Source organism: Vulpes vulpes, chromosome 16, assembly GCF_048418805.1.
Source record: "Vulpes vulpes isolate BD-2025 chromosome 16, VulVul3, whole genome shotgun sequence".
Classification (NCBI taxonomy): domain Eukaryota; kingdom Metazoa; phylum Chordata; class Mammalia; order Carnivora; family Canidae; genus Vulpes; species Vulpes vulpes.
Window position 1 is genome coordinate 612,694 of NC_132795.1, and position 24,221 is coordinate 636,914.

General features: G+C 55.7%; 1 protein-coding gene across 3 annotated transcripts in view; it reads right to left on the reverse strand.

Annotated features, from left to right (window-relative positions):
- DLGAP2 (DLG associated protein 2) overlaps positions 1-24,221 on the reverse strand; it is a 687,758-nt gene that overhangs the window by 510,578 nt on the left and 152,959 nt on the right. For all 3 annotated transcript variants that reach the window (XM_072742322.1, XM_072742318.1, XM_072742319.1), the window contains one exon: positions 19,374-19,428. In XM_072742322.1, the coding sequence (XP_072598423.1) occupies positions 19,374-19,428 (55 nt within the window). The remainder of the gene's footprint in view (positions 1-19,373; positions 19,429-24,221) is intronic.

Sequence of the window (24,221 nt, forward strand, 5' to 3'; positions counted from 1 at the left end):
GGGAAATAAGCCACAGTCACTGGGTGACGGCAGGGACCGTCCTCCTGCCCGGAGCGTTCCACGCGTTGGTCTTTTCTGAACCACTTGGGAGGATGCTGCAGACAGAACAGCCCGTGGGGACTCGCCGTGTGTCCCGGAACCGGGGGCCTTTCCGTGGTCAGCCCAGGACAGCAGCCACATTCAGCTAAGGAACCTGCCTGTCTCCGCCCCCATCCTGCCGCCCCCCACGTGTGGGCCAAGACCACACACCCCTCCTCACCCCCGTCTCTGGTTTTCTTCAACGTGGAACCATTTCTCCAGTTTTCCATCCATATCCTAAGAAACGTCCTGCATAAGAAATCTAAGAGGAGGGCCCTGTGTGTGCGAGCCCCCGGGGAGGCGCTCTGAGCCTGTCGACCCCACGCCTGCACTCAGGGGACCGCCGGCCGCTGGGGCCCGGCCCGCCTGCAGTGTCAGGTCGGGGCAGCGCTTGGCCATGGGCGGGGCCGCTGAGGAAGCAGCACCAGGAAACCCTGCTCACCTCACAGGGAGGCCTCCGGACAGATGCTCTCGCTCAAATGTCTCCTAGAAGGCGTCTCTGATTAGAGCGCGTCCCTCAGTGACAAAGACTACAAACCCCGCGCAAGGTACATCATCCTGGCAGGTCCTTCCACCGTGGGGACCCCAGGGTCCTCCCTCAGGATGTCTCTGACCAGACAGCCCCCGGGGATCCCAGTGGATCCAACCACGGTCCCAAATGACACCGGCAGCTGGAGGGAGAAGCAACAGGCAGGCTCTCACGTCCATCCCAGTCTGGATTCCCAAAAAACGGAGGGCACAGGTGTAAGGGGATTAAAAAGGTTCTTGGGACACAAATGCCAAGCCCCCCCCACCGCCCCGGCTGCGTGGACAGCACGGTGCATGGGCACCTGGGGGCCGCAGCGGGGGCCGAGGCCCGGCGGACCTCAGGCGGTCGGAAGAGCGGCAGGTGGAGAGTGCCGGAGCGGGAAGGACGCCACGTGGCTGGAGGGAGCCTGCGTGGGGGCGGCCAGCGGGGCCGCGTCTGAGTTCCAGGTGCAGGAAGGACCTTTCCAGGAGCCACAGAAGCGACAGGAGCCCCAGGGTCTCCAGGGCCTGGGACCCAAAGCAGCAGCAGGACGTGGCATCTTCCTGCCTGTGTTCCTGGCTCCCCTGAGCTGGGAGGCGGCAGAGGGGACCCCTTCCCAGGCTGATGTGGCGAGGTCTGCGGCACGTGCAGCCCTGGAGAGCGGGGGGCAGCCCGGTGACAGAGGCGCCCCCAGTTCCCGTGCACACGGGCCTATGCGGATCCTCCACACACGACGACGCGGTGCTGCTGCACGGCCCGTCCCCCCCCCCACCTGCCGTGTCCTTCTGCACAGAGTTCAGGACTCTGCAGCACCCCCGCCCCCTGCACCGGGCCTGAGGGAGATCCCCCCCGACGCTGCCACACGCTCTTCCAAAGCCCAAGGAATCCCCCGTCCCGTGCAATCCCACGGGAATCTGCACACTACGGCCTCACCCCTCCACTCTCGAACCCATGTCCCTCTGACCCCCCTGGTGTTTGCAAGGCCGGGACCCTCGCCCATGCTCCAGCACAGAGTGGCTCTGGGCCACTGCCCCCGGTGAGCTGGCTCTGCGGCTCCAGACCCCACGAGGAGGCCTGCCTTCTGTCCACTCGAGGGGCAGTGACACCTGCTCTGGGTGTCTCCTCCCCACTCGATGCCTCCTGCCTCCTCCTGGCATCGCAGGGACAACCGAGCCCCGACTGCACTATGGTTCTGGGCCCCCAAGCCCGTCTAGGATCCTCCAGGACCCAGACAACCCAGCCTGCCTGGCCCGGGCTCCTCACATGAAGGGACTCATGCAGCTGCTGAGTCCTCACAGAGCCTCCTGCCCGGCTCCCCTCGTCGCTCTAGCACACTTCCCTGCAGGCCTGGCTGCGTGGACCCACAGCAAGCACGGCCGCTGCACGCTCACTGGCCGCCTCCCACAGCAGATAAAACATCACGCTTCTCGTCATGGGCACTGCCACCAGCAGCGTCCACGGAGCACCCCCACAAATGCAGTGACCGCGTGATGATCCAGGTCAGGTTGAGCTCTGTGGTCTTCATTTCTTTAAGAAAGTGAGGCGCCGCATGGCTTAGGTTTGTGCAGTCGCTTCTGTAAATGCTGTAGAAAGAAGGCACCAAGCCCTGGTGGCCCAGCGGTTTGGCACCGCCTTCGGCCCGGGATGTGGTCCTGGGGACCTGGAATCGAGTCCCGTGTCGGGCTCCCTGCATGGAGCCTGCTTCTCCCTCTGCCTCCCTGTCTCTCTCTTTCTCTCTCTCTCTGTCATGAATAAATAAGTAAAATTAAAGAAAAAAAAGAAAGAAAGAGGGCACCAGGATTCTTCGCCTTCGACCCTGCACACGCATCAGGTGGCTCATCTCAAGTTGAAACAAGCAGGAAACTCACGACGCAGCAGCAAGCCCATTCATCCCTCCTTTGAAAAGCATAGAAAATTGAATTGCAATAGAAGGAAAAATTAATTTCTGAGATGAGGAAGGAAGCAAAGCCACGTGGACAAAGGTAATTTCTTCAATGTGTCTCATACCCGTTGGCCATGGGTGTGTCCTTTCTCAGCAATCCACTGGAGTGGAAATAACTCACTGTATGAGCCATGACCGCCCAGGCTGATGCCTCCTCGCAGGTGTAAGGAGACGTGGGCCACGCTGGCACTGGATGGCCGAGGGGAAGCAAGGCCAGTGTCCAAGGGACACTCACAGGAGTCTTCCTGTCTTAGCCCCCGACTGCTGCTGCCCCATGGACCCACGGGAAACTATCTATGAAACCAGGCTTTAAAGAAAAAAAAAGATTTTATATATTTGTTTATGAGACACAGAGAGAGAGGCAGAGACCTAGGCAGAGGGAGAAGCGGGCTCCCTGCAGGGAGCCCGATGAGGGGCTCGATCCCAGGACCCCGGGGTCACGCCCTGGGCTGAAGGCCGATGCTCCACCGCTGAGCCCCCCGGGCGTCCCCGAAGTCAGGCCTTGACACCGATGCTCTTCAAGGCCTGCCCACCCCCGGTGCGCTGCGGCTTCAGGTCCTACTAGCACCGAGGCAACACGTCTTCTCCCAGGAACACACACGGAGACCCTCCTGCCGGGTGACTCATCACCAAGCAACACCTCCTCCTGAGTGTTCCCACTGTTTACGGTGACTCCAGGTGACAGGGTCGCACGGTGTTCCAGGGGTGTCCCACGCACGCACCCCAGGGCCCACTCCTCAGCTGTACAGCACCTCCCAGCGTCACCAACTGGGTCCTGTGAGTGGCCGCTGAGCATCCACATGCCTGCAGCAGGGCGGCCCACGGCTCCTCCACACCCTGCCTGCCCACACGCCACCATGGGGAGGACAGCAGGCCCGTCCACGACCCCCAGCTCCCCAGCACAGCACACGGCTCACCTGGAGCTGTAACGTGCCAGGTGGACCCGACCTCTGGTTCGAGGGCCGTGGGCCGGACCGTGGACATGGTGCTGTCCCGGTGGCGTCCAGGACTCCCCGACGTATCCCAACACCAGTTCCAACACTGGGCCATGAGGAACGTGCCTCACGGAGATATGACGCTCGCTGCCCTCATGACCAGCAGGGCCACACCTCGGAGGCCACGCAGGGAACCCACTAAATACCAGCACACGGCCCTGCTGGCCACGGTCCAGCAGCAGGACCAGGGAGCTCCGGGCCACCCTGCTGTCCCCACCCGGTGGCATGACACAGAGGGCCCCACGCCCACCGTCACCTTTCTTAGCATCTCCGGGCGGACTCCCGCGGGAGCCGGAACAACGCAGTCAGAACTGTGCAGGCCACTCATCAGGGACGCTTTCCCATAAATACAGCAGCGTCTCTGTCCCCGACCCCCTCAACGACACCCTCTTCTCTGGCTTACGGGGCGCAGGAATACAGTAGGTAACGTCCAAATGTGCGCTACGCACCGTCACGTGGCCGGCACGGTTTCTGGTCAGCAGCAGGCTGGGGGCAGCTGAGGTCTGGGGGAGTCGGGGCCACACGGGGATTCACGGCTGCACAGGGTGGACGGTCCCTCACCTCCAGGTTGCGGGGCCCGCGGCATTCAAACGCATCAGAGGCGCCTGCCCAGGCCTCCCGCCGCCCCCTGCCCCAGGAGCCTGCAGGCTCTTACCTTCCCAATCCACACCCACTCCTGGGGGTCCGGAGAGCCCCCGAGAATGGCAGTGCTGCCCGTGCTCGGCCCGGGCCCGCCGCCTCGAGGGCTCACCGCCACCCCCTGCCCTTCCCCTCGCAGGGGAGTCCACAAACCCTCGAGACGAGCGGAACGGACACCCTTGCGTGATTATGACGAGGAGGTCAGGGCCGGGGACCAGCGCCTGCTCGGGGGCTCGGGCACGGGGTGGGGGGCTCTGCTCCTGACTTCCCTCCAAATCAGCCCCTTTGTCCTGTTCACAAGGCCCAGGAAGTGCGTTCCCCACCCCCTGGGGAGCCGGCAGGTCTGTGACGCCCCCACCCGACGCTGGGGCCGCGTGACTCCCGTCCTGGGGCCGCCGCAGCCTCAGCAGCCCCTCACCCGATGCCGTCCCCACGGCTGACGTCCGCCCCTGCAGCCCCTGCCGTCCCGCACCAGGCTCCTGGGCAAGATTCTGCCGGAATTTGTTTTCTCTGGGTGCGGCCGGCACACAGACGCAGACGCCTGTCCCGAGGGAAAAGCTCACAAGTTCCCCGGCAGAGGGGCCACGCGGGGCCACGCCGGATGCACGGACAGAGGGAAGCACGCAAGAGCCATCACTGTGCTTTCCTCGGGGGGAGGCGGTGAGACTGGGGTGCGGGGGCCGAGGGACCAGCTGCGAACGTCCAGGAGGGAGACCAGTCCGTGGCTCTGGCCTTGGGGCCGCCCCTAGCCGCCTGGCACCTGGCCCTAGGCTGAGTGCGACAAGTGGACGTGGCTCACATGCCAGAGCCCGTGAAGGCCGTGCTCGGGTGTGGGCTCTGTATCTGCAGCCTAAGGACTGGCTCCCCTGAGGCACAGCCCCTGCAGGGCGCACCCGGTCCCTACTGTCACAGCAGAAGACGGGATGAATGCACCATAGCCCCGGCCGAGCCGAGAGGCCCCCCAAGGCCAAGCTGGACTCACGAGGGAAGTAGACGGCTCCCTCTGGCACATCCTGCTCCTCTGACCTCTAACCCCTCCGCAGGGTGGGCGCTGGCCACCCCCGGTGTGGCTGACCCCCTCCCCGCCCCCTGGAGCCCACGTCTCCCCCTAGGAAGCTGTGGGCAGGAATAGGGGCTCCATGGTAGGTGAGCACCCCCTGCTCCCACCACGGCCTCTACCGGGCCCTGGGGACGGCACCCACCACGGAGCCATTCCTCACCTTCTAGGGGAGCAAACAATAACCTAGAGTCTACGTTTGTAAAAAATTAACCTCAGGGTACGTTGCTTTTGCACACAGAGCAGGAGCCGCTGAGCTAGACTCCTGTGCTCTGACGTCCCTCCCTGGCGCTGCCCCGTGCCAGGCACGTTCCTGGGGCAGGGGGCACTTCAGGGCCCAGGAACACAACCTCCCAGCACTCGGGGCTCGGATCTGCAGCACGTCCGTTCGTTCCGGCGGAAGGAGCCCGAACGCCAGACCTGAAGAGGCCCGGCCTCCTGCTTATGCGCCATGCGTGAGGGCGAGTCTGAGCTCCCAGGATCCCAGCTCTTCCCCAAAGCACAGGACGACCTGTGTGTCACAGGGCACAGGCACACACAGGGCAGTCAGCGGGGAAGGAAGCATGTTCCTTCCATCATTCATCCTTCCCATGAGATTTGCTCTCTGAACCACGCGGACAACTAGGAATGGTAACCGAGCTCTCTGCACGCACGTCCACAGGGCCGTAAGGGAGTCCCGGGCCCAGCCCAAGCCAGCCCTTCCACCAGCACACACCGCGCGGGTCCTCCCCTCTGTCTGACCCACCTCCATCCAGAGACAGGAGGGAAGCTCATTCTGCACATGAAATCCAACTGCATCCACAGCACCCCACGTGCCGTCTGCGTCATGGTCCTCGGTGACGGGCCCCATCCAGACCCGTATAAATCCACCCGTCCACAGCTCTGAGATGCCTGAATTTCACAAACCAAGGACACCTTAGAAGGAGCAGGCAGTGACCACGTCTGGAGGCCTCTGAAATGCACCTGCAGGGTCGCGCATCCAACCCCGTCCGGGCTGGTGCATCTTCCCCAGGGACCACAGCTGCTGCTCTGCAAACCGCCTGGACGGCCTCCCCCACCGTGCTCCAACCCTGGCCCCCGGCCCCTGTGCAGCAGCCCCATTTGCTGGCACTGACGTTGTGCCTCAGGCACCCCCTGAGGACGGGGTCCTCATCTTGCTCCACTCTCCGCTGGTGAAGTGCTGCACGTGGACGGGACTGACTTCGTGTCCTCCTGCTTCAGGACAGAGATGAGCATCCGATGGCTCGACACAGACGCTGACACTGGCCCTGGTGAACACGGCACAGTAGAGAAGTGCCCTCCCCACACACACCCCCGCTCACGCCCTCCTGACCTGACCTGCGTGATCCTGTCGCACACACGGCCAAGAACCACCTCGCAGCAGCTTCAAGGGTCGACGTCGTTAGAGGATACTGTTGGCTTGAACTGACCCTGAAATCACTTCCCAGCCGTTTCGCCTGCTGTGCCGCTGCTACGCTACTTGGGCAGGCGGCTAATAAACTTCAGACCTTTGGCAGTCTTTGATTGTTTAATTATTTTAAACACTGCTCTCCAAGACACTCTCCCTTAATTAGTTATGCTTTCCTCCCACATTGCTTCCACAGTCACAGGCCCCAGTCATCTGAGCAAAGCACATATTCAGTTCAGTTTAAAAAACGCTTTTCAGGCTATGCGCTGGGTGTTCTGTATGAGGGGGTCACCGTCACCGGTCAGCTCCATCCTGACCCTGGGGGATCCGAATGGACATCAGTGCCCTCCGCCCCCCAGCGGGTGTCAGAGCCACCACGGCACTTCCCCAGCAGAGGCTCTGCATGTCACTCCAGAGATGCTGCCAGTGGACCAGGCGCCAAGAATAAAACCCGCCTGCCTGCGTGATGCCTCCAGCTTCTCCCTTATGGACCAGGCCATCTGACACACCAAGGACACCGTGGCTCGATGCAGAGCAGAGCCTGCCCTGAAGCCAGCTCTGGGCACTGCACACAGCCCCTGGCTTCATTTCCCCCAAAGAAGCACTTTCTTTACTTTCTTTCATTATCTGCGTGTCAGTCCTTAATATTCCTGCACATTACCCAACTCACACCTGAGAGGACGGCTGCTATAAATCAAGTGTGCGAGGCATGATTTATGTGCCACCTGAATACCTGTTTAGCAGTGAAATTGCACTGCTAAATAAGCAAGCCCCTGTTGGAAAAATCCATCACTGTCCTTATCTGATGCTTTCATTGAACTTTAAAGCGCAGATATTAAATTACATACTAAAATCACTTCTATTATACATAGTTTGTGGCTGCAGATACTCAAAGATGCTCAGACACAAAGCACACCAGAAAATCACACCAAAAAATCACCCCGAGCCTTCTAGCTGGACAGTGCTTAAAACTTTATTTTTACAGCTCTGTAACAAGTTCCATCAAAGGTGAATAAACTCTTATTTGAAAAAAAAAAAAAACCAAACTTTTACTTTTAATCCAGAGTATTTTTACAATAAAATGCCTGGAAGTTGGTCCCTTGAATCCCCATCACCCGTTTTGCCCATTACCAGTTACAAAATAAAAAAGTCACAGGGTGGAAAGGTACCACATAGGGAAGAGAGGGAGCAACACTGATAACACTGTTTGTGACGGGTGGTAATGCACTGATGGTGGTGAACATGCCCTAACAACACAATTGTCGAGTCTGACGCTATACACCTAAAACTGAGGACACCGTATGTCCATTACACTTCCATAAAAACTAATAAAATATGTTTTTCAGGCAAATACTAAAACCGCCTTCCATCTCAGAAGCAGAAATTCAGTGTGATGTGAAGAAATTTAAGGATCGCCTCACATCAGGAGTTGAGGACACGCCTGTGCGTTACTGAAAAAGCTCCTCTGGGGTCGTGGCAGGTGCTGCCAGCAGGTCAGGAGCAGAGCAGGCTTCTGGTTTACGGTGGCATCTGCTGGCAACTCTGATACAGCCTCCCCCACTGTCACCAAAACACGTAGGTAACACCGGAAACTGGACACATACTGATCATCCGCAATCACCATACGTCGACCGCGCATCCTGGGGCCCGCAGCAGACTGTACTAGAACAGGCGGGCGACATGAACCAAGGATAGGCCCACCTCTCTCTGCTCAGCTCTCACCCGCAGACTTCTCACGGCTCACTCAGAGCCCGCAGAGCCAGGGTAGGGGAGCCGGGCAGGAGAGCTGCAGGGGGAGAGCCAGGGAGGAGGAGCCAGAGAGGAGGACCTGGGGAGGGGAGCTGGGGAGGAGCTGGGGAGGCGAGCATGCACTTACTTCCAGGATGCAGCATCCACATCTCAGCTCCCTCTGGCAGGGCTGGGGTGCCTGGTGGCAGGTGCACCGGCTCAGAGTCGCTAACAGGACAGGGTAGGAGGAGACCTGCCTGGGGGCGGTTGCCTAACTGATAAGGGGCTGTTCATGCCTGAACTGTTAGTGCCAGTGACAGCATTTGTGCCGAGCGCCTGCTTTCCTCTGGGGTCTGGGTGTCTAGACATGCCAGGCGGGGGGTGATGCATGGCCAGTCCCCATAACAACCCCGAGTGCTGGTCCCAACAGCCTCCTGGGGATGATGCTCCACAGGTGTCCTACAGTCAACTGCTGGGGAACATGGCATGTCCTGTGTGACCGACAGGACCAACCCGGAAGCTGGCCTGGTTCCCCTGGGCATGTCCCCTGCCCTCCCCTTTGCCTACTGTCACTGTGATAAGTCTCCGTGAGCAGCACAAGTGCACGCTGAGTCCTGGGAGTCCTCCTGAGAGTCACTGAGCTAGGGGTGGGCCTGGGCCCCCAACCCAGGCCAGTTACAGACATGGGATGGAGGAGGCTATTGAAGCGACTACCCAAGTTCGAAGACATTCTGAGTTTAAGACTCTTCGGAGCAAAGGGAAGAGTTCTGGACAAACCACAGACAGGACAGCCCGAGGCCGGGGTCCATCCGGCAGGAAGGGCCACCCCGCATGCTCTCACCCCACACACCTGCTCCATGACCCCCCTCTCCAGGCCTCATGTCCCCCAGGGTCCTCGGGGAAGCCCAGGGCCACATGGGAGCAGGTGACTTGCGCTTCCCCAGCTGCTCGCAGGCAGGGTGGCTCGGCGGACTCCCCTCTCTGCCCTGCCCAACCCCGACCAGCCCCCCAACTCTTCCAGGAAGGTGGCAGGCTGGGAACACTCGCAGGCCTCCCCTTGGGGCCATGTCGCAGGCCGCATCCAAGGCTCCCCAGCACTCCACCACTTAGGCAGGATCGTTGGGCAACTTGCTGTGAGGGAGGCAAAGCCAACTTTAACTACATTATCAGATTGTATCAATTTAGGATCAATAGTGCGTTTTTACACAGTGAAGATTTTTTACCCTCAAGATATGGCTCTAAAGCGCGGTCTACACACAGATATGAGGATATTCTGTAAAATAATATGCTTCGGTGTTCTCATTAGCTTGTAAAATTATACATCATCTCGTCTTTGATCCAAGCTGCTTTGTGATAACCCAAATACCCGTGTATCTAAGGAGCTGTCAATGAATGGGACGTAGTAATGCTTCTTTGGTTAAGAACATAAACCAAACAACCATGGGGGTTAACATACTTGTCTTCCTGGGAGAGGAAAAGAAAAAAAAAAAAAAGCCCCTATAGCCGCTGCCAGGTTATCCACAAGGTATCACGTAGTTCTTTGCCCAGAGAATAGACTGCACGAAGATCTATTAGTTCTTCTTCTCTAAAATAGTGGACCCCTGCTCAAGGCCACCCCCAACCCGGGCAGAAGTGGGCGTGGAGAGGCCGCAAGGCCTAACACACTGTCCTCCCTCAGGGCTGCAGCATCCTCCTCCCCCCCCGCCCGGCAGCACATGGAGGCGGCGAGAGCTGGCACGGCGGCCGCCTGGGACCACCAGGGGACAACTCCATAAGCCCCACCTCCCACCAAAGCCCGAGGAAAAAGTACCAACCCTCCAAATTTGAAAAGACAGTAACTAACTGCACCCGGAGGGCGGAGGCATATTCAAAGACATTCAGCTGGGATCCCTGGGTGGCGCAGCGGTTTGGCGCCTGCCTTTGGCCCGGGGCGCGGTCCTGGAAACCCGGGATCGAATCCCAAGTCAGGCTCCCGGTGCATGGAGCCTGCTTCTCCCTCTGCCTGTGTCTCTGCCTCTCTCTCTCTCTCTGTATGACTATCATAAATAAAAAAAAAAAAAAAAAAATTGTTTGGAAAAAAAAAACAAAGACATTCAGCTCAGGTCACGGCCTCAGGGTTGTGGGACCAAGCCCTGCATCAGGCTCCGCTGGGCCTAGAGGCAGCTCCGCCCTCTGCGCCGGCTCATCACATGCGCCCTCTTAAATAAACAAAAATCTTTAAAATGAAACAGGAACCTTAAATCAAGCCTTTTGGGTTTCTGTAACACAGGTGCATGCACACACAACAACCTGCGCGGTTCAGAGGTGGAGATCTAAACTCTAGAAAGACCAGGAAGTTTGAGAAAATTCATTTGGGTCTCAAGCACCCAACCCCCAAACAGCAGCAGCATCGACATGGGACCGCGGCTGTAGATCTCAGTGACCCAAGGACTTGTCCCTACACACGACAAGCCAACAATGATGGGCCCCAAAGCCGAGGCAGGCCCCCAGCCACCCAATCTGTATGTGCTCGTCCTTGATCTTCCTCCTTCACCAGAGAGCACACATACCTTCAGATGTTGTCGTGAAAGTGATAAAGAATCGGGGTCAAGGAATAAGGTTTCCTGGGGAAACACGTTTTCCTAACATGTGAACTGGCTCAGAAGTTCAGGTCCTGGGGGCGCGCCTGGATGGCTCAGTCGATGCGGCATCTGCCTTCAGCTCAGGTCGCAATCCTGGGGTCCGGGGATGGAGCCCCTCGTTGGGCGCCCTGGTCCGCGGGAATCTGCTTCTCCCTTGCCCTCTGCCTGTCCTCCCCTTGCTCGTGTGCTTTATCAAGTAAATAAAATCTTTAAAAATAATTTTAAAAAAAGAAGTTCTGGTCCTCACGAGGATGCCAAAACCACTAGCGTCGTGTCCTCCTCATCACAGGAAGGGCCAGAGAACTCTGCAGGGTTGGCCCTACTCACCCCCAAGATGGCTTCTCTCACCCGGAACGGAGCCTCCCCCGTTGGGAAATATGATGACCCCAATGACCCAACCAGACTCAGCTGCGTAAGCACCAAAATGAACGTTTTCAAGGGAGAAGAGCCTATGTGGCTGAGCGTGCAGTAGCTGAGAGACACCGTGCTCTGTGTCCCCCGAAAGCTCAAGGCAGTGGTGTCAGGACAGGGGTCTCTGGGAGGTGACTCAGTCATGGGGGGGCCCTTAGGAAAGGGAGGCCCCCTCCCCGCTCTGTGCAGGTGAGGATACAGCGAGGCCGCCAGCCATGACAGGCCTCACCGGCCCCAAGTCCTGCAGGGCCATGTCCATGGACATGTAGCCTCCAGAAGTCCCAGAAGCCCCCATCCAGGCCCAGAACCACGAAGACCAGCACTGCCAGAGCTCCCCAGGACCCACGCCATGAACTCAGCAGGCTCTAAGGGCACTGGCACGGCCCTCCTCCTGCCTCCCGCTGCCCTCCTGGTGCCATGTGTGCACAGCAGCGTCCAGGACACAACAGGCAGGTCCGACCATGGCTGAGTCTTCCTCGAGGGGAAACCAAGGAAGCTGTTTCCAGGCCTTCCCTCCTGCAAATGCCACACACAGCCCAGGAAGATCAGTGAGGAGGAATAAAGGCCGGCGGCCCCACATGCCCCTGTGCCCACCGAGGCAGGCCCGGGGGATGGCCTTTCCTGTCCAAGGGAAGCCGCTGGGCATCACCCTGTTCTCGGGGACACAAGCCCAGGAAGGTGTCTGTCCTCCGGGCACCCAGCTCCCCCCAATCGTGACACAGTTCTCCAGGGGCTCCCTTCCTGGCTTCTGGAGCCTGGCACTCGCACGCTGGCGAGGACGAGCCCTCGGCACAGGAGCAATAAATACCACAAGGTACCCTGAGACCCGTCCTTCTCCAGTGCTGGCGACTAACAAGGCCCAGGCTGGATTTCATGATCGGCCCTAAGGTAGGACAGTCCGTCGGTTTTCTGTCTCACACTGGAAGGAACATAAGGCTGCTTGAACTTACAGGCCCTACAATGATTTCTTGTTGCGCGACAGCAACACACAAACTAACGAGTGAGAAAATGAGCCAGAAGAACCCCCGGGGAGCAGCGGTGCAGGCAGGTGGTGGGACATGCGGGGAGGGGGCAGGCCGCGGACAGACAGACGCCCGGACGGAGTGGTGGGCAGATGGCAGACAGATGATAGACACACAGTAGGTGGACCCAGACCCTTCTGCAAATGTGCCCTCAGAGACACGATGAGGCTACTCGGCCCTGGGAGCAGGAGGGCAGCAGGCGGCACCGGAACCCCTGCCATGCTCCCCGTCCAGACAAGCCTCCTCAGAGGCAGACGGCAGCACCGGGCCCCCACGTGGTGGACACGGGGGACGTGGGGTGGGCTGTACTCGGGGCAACAGCTGGAGCCACACAACCTCAGGGAACCCAAACAGAAGACTGTCCCGACTTCAGGAGGCTCTCCTCCATGGATCCTGTGTCTGTCCCAAAACACACCAAGGGCCATGGACGTGGTGGCCTCACTCGGTGCCGAGAGGCCCCCAGTGCTCCAGCAGGATGCTAGCCTGGGGCTAGCACCCAGGGAGCCGAGCACCTCCCCGGAGCACAGCATTCCAGGTGAGAAGCGACTTCAGGCCCCCCCGGCAATCGGGGGAAGACCCCACGGTTCCCCCAGAGCAGCAACATGTGGCAGTGCCAGGAATTTGGGGGGGAATCATGAAAACAGGTGGGCTCAGGTGGCAGGATCAGCCATGAAACACTTGGTGGAGACGTGTCCAAACCACGTGCAGCCTGGAGTCCCAGAGCCCTACATCTCCACATTAAGCTGCCCCTAAACCAGAGACCACAGTCGATAAATAGATCCACTCACTCTGCACAGAAGCACTCGCTCTGGGGTGAGCGGGGCTGGAGCTCTGCCTGCTGTCACCTTCCCAAAGGCATGACACTCTGCTACTCGGCACAGAGATGCCAGCTAGGCAAGAAGTAGGCCCTCGGGGTTACAAATAAGCCATTTGGGGGAAAAAAAAAAGTTTTGGCCTCAAAACTATTGATCTGTGACCTTTTATTCTGGCAGTAATTAAACTGCACAACTAGAAAAAATTAAAATAAAATAAAATAAAATAAAATAAAATAATAAAATAATAAAATAAAATAATAAAATAAAATAAAAAATAAAATAAAATAAATAATAAAATAAAATAAAATAAAATAATAAAATAATAAAATAAAATAATAAAATAAAAAATAAAATAAAATAAAATAAATAAAATAAAATAAAATAAAAAACAAACTGCACAACTCAGGTTTCTTATAAAGTCAGAAACTCAGTTTATGTAATAAAGGCCTTTCCAGCACATGAGGATTTGTTTCTGTCCCTGGCCGGTGGACGGGGAGGGAAGCACCTGTCACCAGGCCACAGAGACACGGGCCGAGCACGGAGGGCGCCTTCTGGCTCCTGGCTGCCCTGCTCGTCCCCCCGCGGCGGCCGCTGTCGTTCCCACCCAAGCCACAGTGCAAGGCATCGCCTGCCCCCCGCGCACCTCGAGGGTTTGACCGATAACTAACTTCAGTGTCTGCGTAACAGAGACTTCCCTGCCATCTGCTCCGTGACTGAAGCGCACCTCGGCCTTCACCTCGTCTGTTCCGGTGCCGTTCACCTGACGTGCTGAGCACCATTCAGCGTCCCATGGGGGTAAACGTCCCACGTAACTGGATAGCTTTGTGGCAACAGGCCCATCCAGAGTGCTGACCCACCTTGTCCCAAAGCTCCAGGGGCCGCCCTGGTGGCCTGTCCCTGGCACCCCTGGCCCATATGGCTTGTTTGGCACCATCTTTGGCAGGAGAGTCACACCTGAGCCAGTAAGGACCTCTTCAGGGTCGCTGTGGAGTCACGTAGTGACTTAGAGTGAACATACCTAGTCACATCCCAGCCAAGGGTTTACCAGCCTGCGACCACATGGGAAGTCACACGTACTTTTGGATCTACTGCCTCTTCTGCAAGATGAGGTGACAGTCCCCATCTCACAGGGATGTTGAAAGACTCGCCAAAGTCAACACAGAAGAGCCTTTGAAGGCCCAGGCACCAGAGACAGAGGGTGCCATGTTCTCTGTCACTGCAGAGCTCAGGCCCAACGCTGGGAGACACGGCGACCACGTGCAGAGCTTCAGGAATCACGCCCGCTGGGTGTGAGACTAATGAGCCGGAGTCCTACCGCGCGGGCACTGCCAGCCTCCCCAGGCCCCAGGTGTGCAACCGTGTCCTCCGAGGCAGGGCTGCAGAACAGCACAAGCTCATTCACTGATGTTCCTGTACGTGCCATCAGGAGATCAAAGGCTTTGTTAAAACCTCAGCTCGGAAGACACAGGGGGCTGGGACGGACCAAACACAGTCTCTGCTGCTGTTTCAACAGCTGCGCTCCCTCTGCCACTTTGAACTCCAACTGCAAACGGCCCCAGTCGGGTCCGTATTTCAATAGCTGTACTCACCGAGGATTCAATAACGTGTAATTAAGTCTACCACCCCACGGGCTTCTAGAACCTTACAGAATCGGGCATTTAGACTCTATATCCAAATAGAAAGGATATGAAATTTGTTTGACCTCTACAGATTTTTGATACTAAATACAAACATTAAACTTCAAGACTTTATTTAGCCAAGACCCAAAACTGAGCCATGTGCCACCGCAGGGAGAGCCCGCGATGACTGTACCCCGCAGGTGAACACCCAGGGAAGGACGCAAAGGCAGGAGTCGGTGGCAGCCGTGCAGCAGAGCCAGCTCTCACCAGCTCGAGGGGGCAGGGGCCCGAGAACTCCTCTTAGACCCTCAGCAACGAGTGGTGGGAGCGCTAGAAGCACCGACACCAAGGCTCCCTGGCCGTGCTCGTGCTGCCAATCACTGACCAGCCTCTCGTGGGCAGGGACCCGGCAACAACAATCAATGATGATGCCTCTGCCCTCGGTAGAAACCACAGCGCACGTCTGCAAACACAGAGAAATCGGCTCCACAAAAATGTATGGAAAATACTTAATATCTTGCTGCCCCAAATTTTATATACAGATTGTTTCGCATTTTTCGTTCCATCAAGTAGGGGTGTAACGCGCATCGCAAAAAATCAAAGTCCACCGTGTGCTCCACCCGCTTGGCATTTCCTGGTTCAGTCGCTAATTTCAAACTTTGCACAGGTGGTACCACTGCTTGACTGCAAAATCAATCCATCCTTGAGACTCATTATTCTTAGCAGTGGAACAGGCGGTCTCCTGACAGACGTGGGATAAAGGCTGTGCGGCCGCAAGTGTGGGATCAGACCCCCGGCCCACGGTGGAGCCTGAATACAGGAGAGTCTGCTAAGCCCACAACTTTCCCAAACAGCAAGGTGGTAAAGCACCTCCGCTGATAACCAAGTTCAGGAAGCCTGAGCCGCCAAGAACGAAGTGTTTCCCAACCTCCCCACTGCTCAAATTCTCACTGCTCAGGAAACATACGTCCATGGTCTGTATCTTTTACGGGAGGTTGCCACCGATGTGTCACCTCATCTTGGTCACAGGGAAACTACACCAATGTTACGAGACACAGAACAGCAACAGAGGGATGATGAGCTGCTTACGCCATGAGTCGCATGCAGCCAAGAACCAACTTCCCGACTCCCACCAACATCACAGTGGACACTGCCTATAAAATCTCAAACACGGGGCAGCCCGGGTGGCTCAGCAGTTTAGTGCCGCCTTCAGCCCAGGGCGTGATCCTGGAGACCCGAGATCAAGTCCCACATCGGGCTCCCTGCATGGGGCCCGCTTCTCCCTCTGTGTCTCTGCCTCTCTTTCTCTCTGTGTCTCTCATGAATAAACAAATAAAATCTTTTTTAAAAAAAACTCAAACGTGGGCTAACTTTAGTGCAGAAAATAGACAACCATAATACAATAATGTTTGTGAAGAAGTCACTGCTTTAAAAAGTTTCTAAACCATACAGGAACGAGCACCATTTTGGACTATTGTAACTGCATGGTGTCCTGGGGTCCCACCAGAGACCAGAGTTTAGACACAGGGAGCCAGTGTCCACGAAGGGAGGCAGACTGAGTGAAAAACCTGCCTTCATCCACACGTGGGCCAGAGGCAGTGCCCCCAAAACGGGGGTGAGACAGGGAGGGGCCCAGAGACACCTCAGCAGCAATTCTCATAAAGGCCGGTATGGGATTTGAGTCCAACACAGCCGCTAACAGGCCAACTGTGCACTTGTGTGGCCCACGACACATCAGCCATTCTTCCCTGAGCACATCCTTGCAGCAGGTGCTCATCCTGTGTGCAGACTCAACAGCCGGGCTCTCCAGGGTGGGGCAAGCTGAAGGCAGATGAAGCATCAAACAGCGTCCCCGAAACAAGAGAAGAATGGTTGGAAGCAAAGCCCGAAGTCAATGGCTTTAAAACGTAAAAACTCTGTGGACATTTGTGGTTGCGCACGTTTCTCCTTCATGACAAACATGCGCTGCCTCCCCAACACTCTGTTCCCGAGAACATGAAAAATAAGGCAGTTTGCAGAGGTGGACACAAAAATCACTCCAGCTCTGTGTGTCATCAACGAAAACTATCACAAGAAATCAAAATACCAAGAGAAAATGATGTTTATCATGTCCGACCCAGACAAGGACTACTTCTGATGCACGGTCTGATGTCACTCATCCTAGGTGGTCACCAGTTCTGCTACGTACATTGGTTCCGTAACAGTGACAACACCTGAAAAGGGTGTATCTTCTCCCAGGCACTCGGCTATGGCAAACACAGGCTAATGGAGTAAACAGCACTTCAAAAATAACTGAAAAGAATAAGCAAACAATACGATAGCCACGGCTCATCCCGAAGCTGTCCCAGTCTTTAATTGTGGTAAAAAAACACAATGTAAATTTACCATCTTAACCATTTTTCAGCATACAGTTCAATGACACCACACACGTGTTGCACAAGCATCTCCACCATCCATCGCCAGAACACTTTTCATCTCTCAACACTGAAACTCTTTACCCATTCCAACATTGTCTATGAAATGTGAAAATGCTTATAATATAACCATTAAGTAAAAAAAAAAAAATGTTCATTCAAGTTCATAAGGAATGTTTATGTCATTAAAATGCAAAAACAATAACCATTATATTTGAGTCTAAAGAAATTTCCAAACATTTTCTAAATAATTAAGCAACTTCAGACATACTGGGTCACATGGCATGATAAAAACCAGAACTGGCACATCCTTCAGTTCTGAATGAACTCACACTTTGCCCGAATTATCATTTCAACAGACTCTCCTTTCCTCTCATTTGACATGATTCTTTTCCATCTCGTGCCTACTGTCATAGCCTTGGGTCTTCTAGAACGACTTCTATAAGATAAAAACCTTCTAAAGAAAATTGCCTAGCAAATGTCCTCAATATTCAAGTCCTACTGGGGGGAGGCTGTCTTGGTTCTAAAGGTTGATTACTTGGATTCTTACAGAAAGTAAATAAAACCTCTCAATTTGGCAGTATTTAATATATTAACTTGAAACTGTCTAAAAATACGGAAAACTCATTTCAACATTTAAAATCCAGTTAGATTCCCACAGAATGGTATTTAATTTTTAATTAGTTTTATCATTAATTTTGATGCTTCTCAGAACCAGAGACTTGCCTGGAAGACATAAACGCATCATTCCTTCTTTAAATTGTGTTATAATCACTATTGTTGATGGACACAGTTTACAGAAATCTTTGTTTCTTCATATGTGACCTGTTCATATATTTTCAATATTAACCAAGACTTCCAGAATATACAAAGAGGCCCCAAAAATATGTAATCATGCTCTCCACAAAATTCCCTGTAAGTGTGCTCAAAGCCAATAGAGTTTGAACGGGTGATAACAGAGAACATCCTACAGACTATTTTTGGTAAAACAATGGGGCTGGTGATGTAATCTGTCCATGGTCATAAGTAAAAATATAAAGATCCCATTTTTCTCCAAAATACTTGGTGTTTTACACTGGAATGCATGATATAAAATAACAACTTACTGACCATTTAAGAATGAGATTCAGTAACCCTACTAGGTAGTTACTATGCTGTTTATATTAAAAGCAGAGTAAATCCCAACATGTTCAACTCTTCAGACTCTGACAATGTCCATTATAGTTCATTTTGTTAAAGCTGGAAAACATAAGGAAATGTCTGCACACCTCTGTTTCATACCCAACACAAGTATCCTGGGAGGCTGACAGACCACGTGATCCCAGAAAGGAGCAATTCTTGGAACTAGGCCCTGGCAGAAGAGACAGAGCACCCCGTATCCCCTTCCCAGGACCTGCTATTCCTTTGAGAAAAATGCCCTAAGCGAGAAACCCCCTAGGGGAGAGTAACCAAGCCCCACAGGACAGGTTCCACACGATCTTCACATTTGTCTGTTTCTGAACCTTAACACAACACAGCTCCAAAGCTCTCTTTTCAGGATGGTTTCCCCTCCATCGTGCCTCCGTAAAAGTACTGCAAACCACCTCATGCAACCTCCAGCCACTCCCACCTGTGAGAAATCACCCGATGTACCATCTCTCACGGTGAGACGCCCAACTCCTGTATTTCCATGGAGACCCTCAAGACTCTAAGGACACACATCCGGCCGGCTCCTACGCTGACTGTAAGGACAGCCCGAGTGCAAACAGACTGCAAGCACATTCCCTGCTCGCCCGTAATGGCACTGCTCCTCAGGAGGAAGTACAATCGACAAATCATTCTACCTCGATACACACAGATTCCACTGCAGAGGACAACCAGTTTCCCTTAAATAATCGAAGACAACAATCACCTAAATCTGTTTACTCTGTCAAATGAAAACAGATCTCTGAGCTCACGTTATAACTCACCGCGCAACTCAACAATCCGGTCTATGCTTGCTCCAGTCAATATACTGATCTTTCTCTAAGACAGCAGCTAAAAAAAACAAGATGTCTAAACTATGCAACCGTATTTCTCAAATTCCCCACCAACATAAAACCTATCATCTCTAAAGAGGAGAACAAAATCTATTTACCTGTATTCCTGTCTGGTAAGATACAGCAATGCTTCTGCAGAATGCCAGGCAAAACCTGTTTCAAAACATATAAATAAAACACATTTGGTTATTGTGCAGGTTGAGGAAGGTGTCTCATTAACTGCAGCAAGTATTTTTCTAATAAGCCCATTTAGTGTGGCACAGAGTCATCACGCCCAGAATGATCTCACAAATTAAACAATACAGGAAAATTCTTGATGACATACATTTTTTCATCAGAAAGGTTAATCAGGTAGGTGTGCTCATTGTCAATGCTGCTCCAGGATGCTAATGCAGTTCTATTTTATGCACGCCCCTAATGGGTCCTGGGAGCATCTTGAAAGCTGCACTCAAGGGACTCCTACAATAAGGCAAATGGGCCCACCAATTTTTGTGATGGCTTTTAAAATATTAGACGCAATTAGAGCCTGAAAGTGGAGGACCGCAGAGGCAGTAGAGCGGGGGGTCTGCCTCAGAGGGTCTGAGCAGAGATGCTTTCATGGAGGGAGGATGAGTCACAGAGAGCCACGGGGAAGAAAGAGCTGTGTTTTCAATAGCAGTTTGGGAGAAATGATGAAGGAAGTATCTTATTTGATAAATGAAGGGAAGGTGAAAATAACAGGGAATGGCTTTCCCCAGAAAATCCAGGGCCGCAAGGGAGCGGCAAAGCAAAGACGGAAAGCATCTGCAATGAAGGGATCTCCGTGGGGATTCGGGATTATGTGTCCTAAACTCAATCAGACTAAAAGCTGAGCTTCCTTCATGAATTCTGCACCGAGGTGACTGCAACCATCCCTCCAAAACTCGCAGCCTGGGAGCAGGAATCCGTACCCTGGGGCCAGGAGGTCCTGCCTCGGGAGGGAGGGCAGTGCCTGGGGCCACAAGCCCACGGCCACCCTCCACCAACTCGTGGTCCAGCCATGCACACAGCCCATTCTGACAGATGGGGCCAGCGGTCCCTCCATGCCCCTCCTCCGTGCCCCCGGCCCCATCTTCCCTCCCTCCACACCCGGGAAAGAATAATTCCCACCCAGGCCAAGTATAATCAATTGCACACAAAATGGTATTACCAATTTCCTACTCTAAACAAATATAAAAGACGCAGAGTAAAGCAATAATCAAATACAAATGCAGTAAATACAAAATGTGGAATTAAAAGTTCAAAACTATGTCTCTTACGTGTGCAGTGAGTTAGCTGGGACACAGAACAACAGCTGTGGGACAATCAGGGACCAACGAAGCAAGAAACCTGTACAGGACACAGGACAGTGTCAACACCTAACTCCACCGCCCCGCACCCAGCATCGAGGTTAATCATCAGCCAGGTCTGAACCCGGCATCATCCCGGCACGATTCTCTCCCTCACCAGCCCCTGGCTTCCAAGGTCCAGTAAGGAAATAAATACACAGTCACGCACACATGCATGTGACACACATGTGCACGCACACGCCTGGGCTCATGGATCTCCATTCCTCCTCATTCCATGGCCGATACACTTATATTTCCAATACAGCAATTTCCAAAAAAGTCTTACAAGTTAACACCAGGCCTGAGAAACCATGTCCCTCAAAGGAAAGGATTGGTCCCGAAAGTTGTAAACACGTGCACATCGCGAGATCCACGTGGAGCCAGCGGGTGTGAGTCACCACAGTGAGATCGGACCACGTCCTGCGGTGCACCCCGACCGTACAGCCTCCCGGCCTCCACCACCTGGGCCACCCCCAGGGGAAGCCGGGGGGCCCTGCACTGCTCCCTGGACCGCAGTCTCCTCCTGAGTGAGATCATCAAACACGCTGCTTCTGGGTTAAGTGTCCCGAGGAATTAGTGCGGAAATGTGCAGAACGGAGGTAAGCGGCTTCCCCAGGACCAAGCTGAGCTCCAAACTCCACAGCTGACTCCATTCCTCACGCACGCCTCCAAGAAGAAGCACACGTGGAGTCTGGATCTGCCACATGCGGTGCCACCCGGCCCCCAGCTCCGGCTGCTGGTGTCACCCGGATGACATGAACTCAACAGGACAGTGAGGGCCCCGCAGGTCAGAGGTGCACACAAGGTGACGTGTAAACACAGCAGCAGGAAGGGCGGGAGGCGGGCACGGAGCCTGGGGCCCGGGCTGGCTCTGCACTCTCCGGACGGGGCAGCTCTCCCTTGAGCCCTTGGTGCCCAGGACTGTGGGCAGCGTACAGAACCACAGGACAGGCCTGCGGTGCCTGGGGGTGCTGCCCAACGTGAGGGTTCCCAGCTGGGCAGGGACACATGCTCCACGGGCACCTTCTGGAGAAGAAGACCCTCTCCCGAGGCCTGGTCATGCCCTGGCAATCACAGCACCCCACCGGGGCAGCAGGGGTGTCTGTGTCATGGGGAGGAAAGAGCTTGGGAGCCACGATGTAGACAAATGCACAGGTCAGCACATGTGGTTCTATAAAACCGCAGCAGCTCCCACGCAGGTGGCCCTCCCCCGACTCGGCAGGGGCGCTGGGCCCCTGCCTGGTGATCCCTGCACCCAGCTCCACCCCAGATGCCACCCTGGCTCCACCCCCATAGCACCCCCATAGCACCCCCATAGCACCTGTCAGGACAGGTCCCACCGAGGCAGCGCCCCTGCCCTCTGCCACCGCATCCCTGGGAACCAGCCATGTGGCCCCTGTCACATGCCCTCAAGCAGGGGACATGAGGACCTGGAGACGTCAACGCGGGCAATCAGTGCTCAGCACGGCAGCCACTCCCAGTCCTCCCGGGTCCTCCTGCTGCGGCCACAGCGACCACACAGGGCAGGCTGGGCCACCTCGAGCTGAGGGCGGAGGAGCGGGACTGACGGGGGGCCGGCCTCCCCACGGGTCCACACAAAGGAGCAGAAGGGACGCAATTGGCCTTCCAGCCCTGCGGGCTCACAGGCTCCACAGGACTGCCTGTTCTGGGGCCGTACCCAGAGGCCGGCACCGGGGGCAACGCACCACGCACACAACGGGGCGGGGGGGGACCCACCAAACACAGTAGCCGACGCCCGAGCCTCCCAGGAGCCCGGCCCAAGGGGCTGCGGCCACGACGCCCACAGCACGTGCGCTAGGACGCGGCTGCCGCACACCCTCCTCCTGGCCTCAGCCCACAGCACCAGCTCAGGGTCATCCTACCCTGCCCCAGACCCGCGGCAGGCACCCACCCAGGCCGGCTGCACCCCACCTCAGCGTCGGGTCAAGGGCACAGGGGCGGGTCTGGGTGGGTGTGAGGATGCAGTGAGCTTGCACACGGTCCCACATGCTGGAGACGAAGTGTTCACAGACTGGGATGCCCCCTCACTGGTGACGCAGGCTGCACGACACACTGTCTTTGGCGCACAACAGCCCGGGTGTTGCAGCACAGGACAGAGCCCGAGACTCTAGGGTCAGGCTCTCTGCTCTGCAGCGAGTCACACAACCCTCAGCACACTGGGCTGTGGCACGTCGGAGATGCGGGGGCCCAGAGGGGGACTCTCTGCGTCACAAAGTGGCAAAGCAGCATCGTGTAGCTCAGAGAGGCGCGCACACCTCGCCTGCCTCAGCAGCACCGGGGCTGGGAACACAGCGGCTGGCCGCAGGCCGGGGAGCCCCAGAGCCCGCGACCCGCAATCCCGTGCCTCAGAGAGAAGGGACAAGGACGCTTGGGGAGGTGACGCGTGCATCCCTGACCTTGACCGTGAGGGTGACAGGCATGTGCCGCTGAACTCCTCAAACCGTATGTGTCAAGTGGTGCAGGTTCTTGCGTATCAATCACATCCCAGCAAGATTTCTGTTCCAAATTTTCCATGAATGTCCCTTGTGCCTTTAAACAAGGAGGCACACGGACGTGCAGAACCCGCCCTCCCACGAGGCTGCCGTGTGACCTCGACACTCCCTGGCTGGGAAACGTGCTGGCAAACCTGCGGCCCCAACGCCTCAAGCAGGCCCGGCCATGCAGGCCACAGACCCATCCCTGCGATGCACACGGTGAGTCGTGGGTTTCTGCTGGCAGAGCGGCGACGTAGACTCACCCAAAAGGACAGAACGTGTGGGGAGCCCCTGTGAAAAGGTCTTCAACGTACGTTTGACAGAGGAGGAGCAGAAACGGGCCTGCCTTAGCCCAGACACAAATTTAGGATCTGACCATCTCCAAAGACAGCTGCTGTGGGGCCTTGGCACGTCCGAGGTCCGGCGGGTCCAGGGCAGGTGTGGGGCGGCTGTGGGCGGGGTGTGCCAGGCCCCTCCCCACAGCCTGGGACCAAGCCAGGGGCACAGCGCACCGGGGCTGGACACAGGGAAGCTCGTCACAAAGCTCGCACCTGGTCAGCTGGGCAGTCAGCTGCCCCTCCCTCGCCCCCCCAAGCAGGGCACCCAGACACCCTCCTCTGAGAAACAAAACAGGCCAAGAGGACACGCCTCCTGTTGACACAGGCCTTCGGGTTAGAAATGACTCGCCACGCGGCCTCGCTGCAGAAACCCCCCCAGCCGACAAGCCCGTCTACCCATCAGACATACACTCCGCATGAACGCTTAGCTGGGTGTCAGACTACATGCTGGTAAATGCATTTAAGTTATGGTCCCATTCATTTGGGGAATATAAAAAATAGTGAAAGGGAATAAAGGGGAAAGGAGGAAAAACTGGGTGGGAAATATCAGAAAGGGAGACAGACCATGAGAGACCCCTAACTCTGGGAAATGAACTAGGGGTGGTGGAAGGGGAGGAGGGCAGGGGGTGGGGGTGACTGGGTGACGGGCACTGAGGGGGGCACTTGACGGGATGAGCACTGGGTGTTATTCTATATGTTGGCAAATTGAACACCAATAAAAAGTAAATTTATAAGAAATAAATAAATAAATAAATTAAATAAATAAA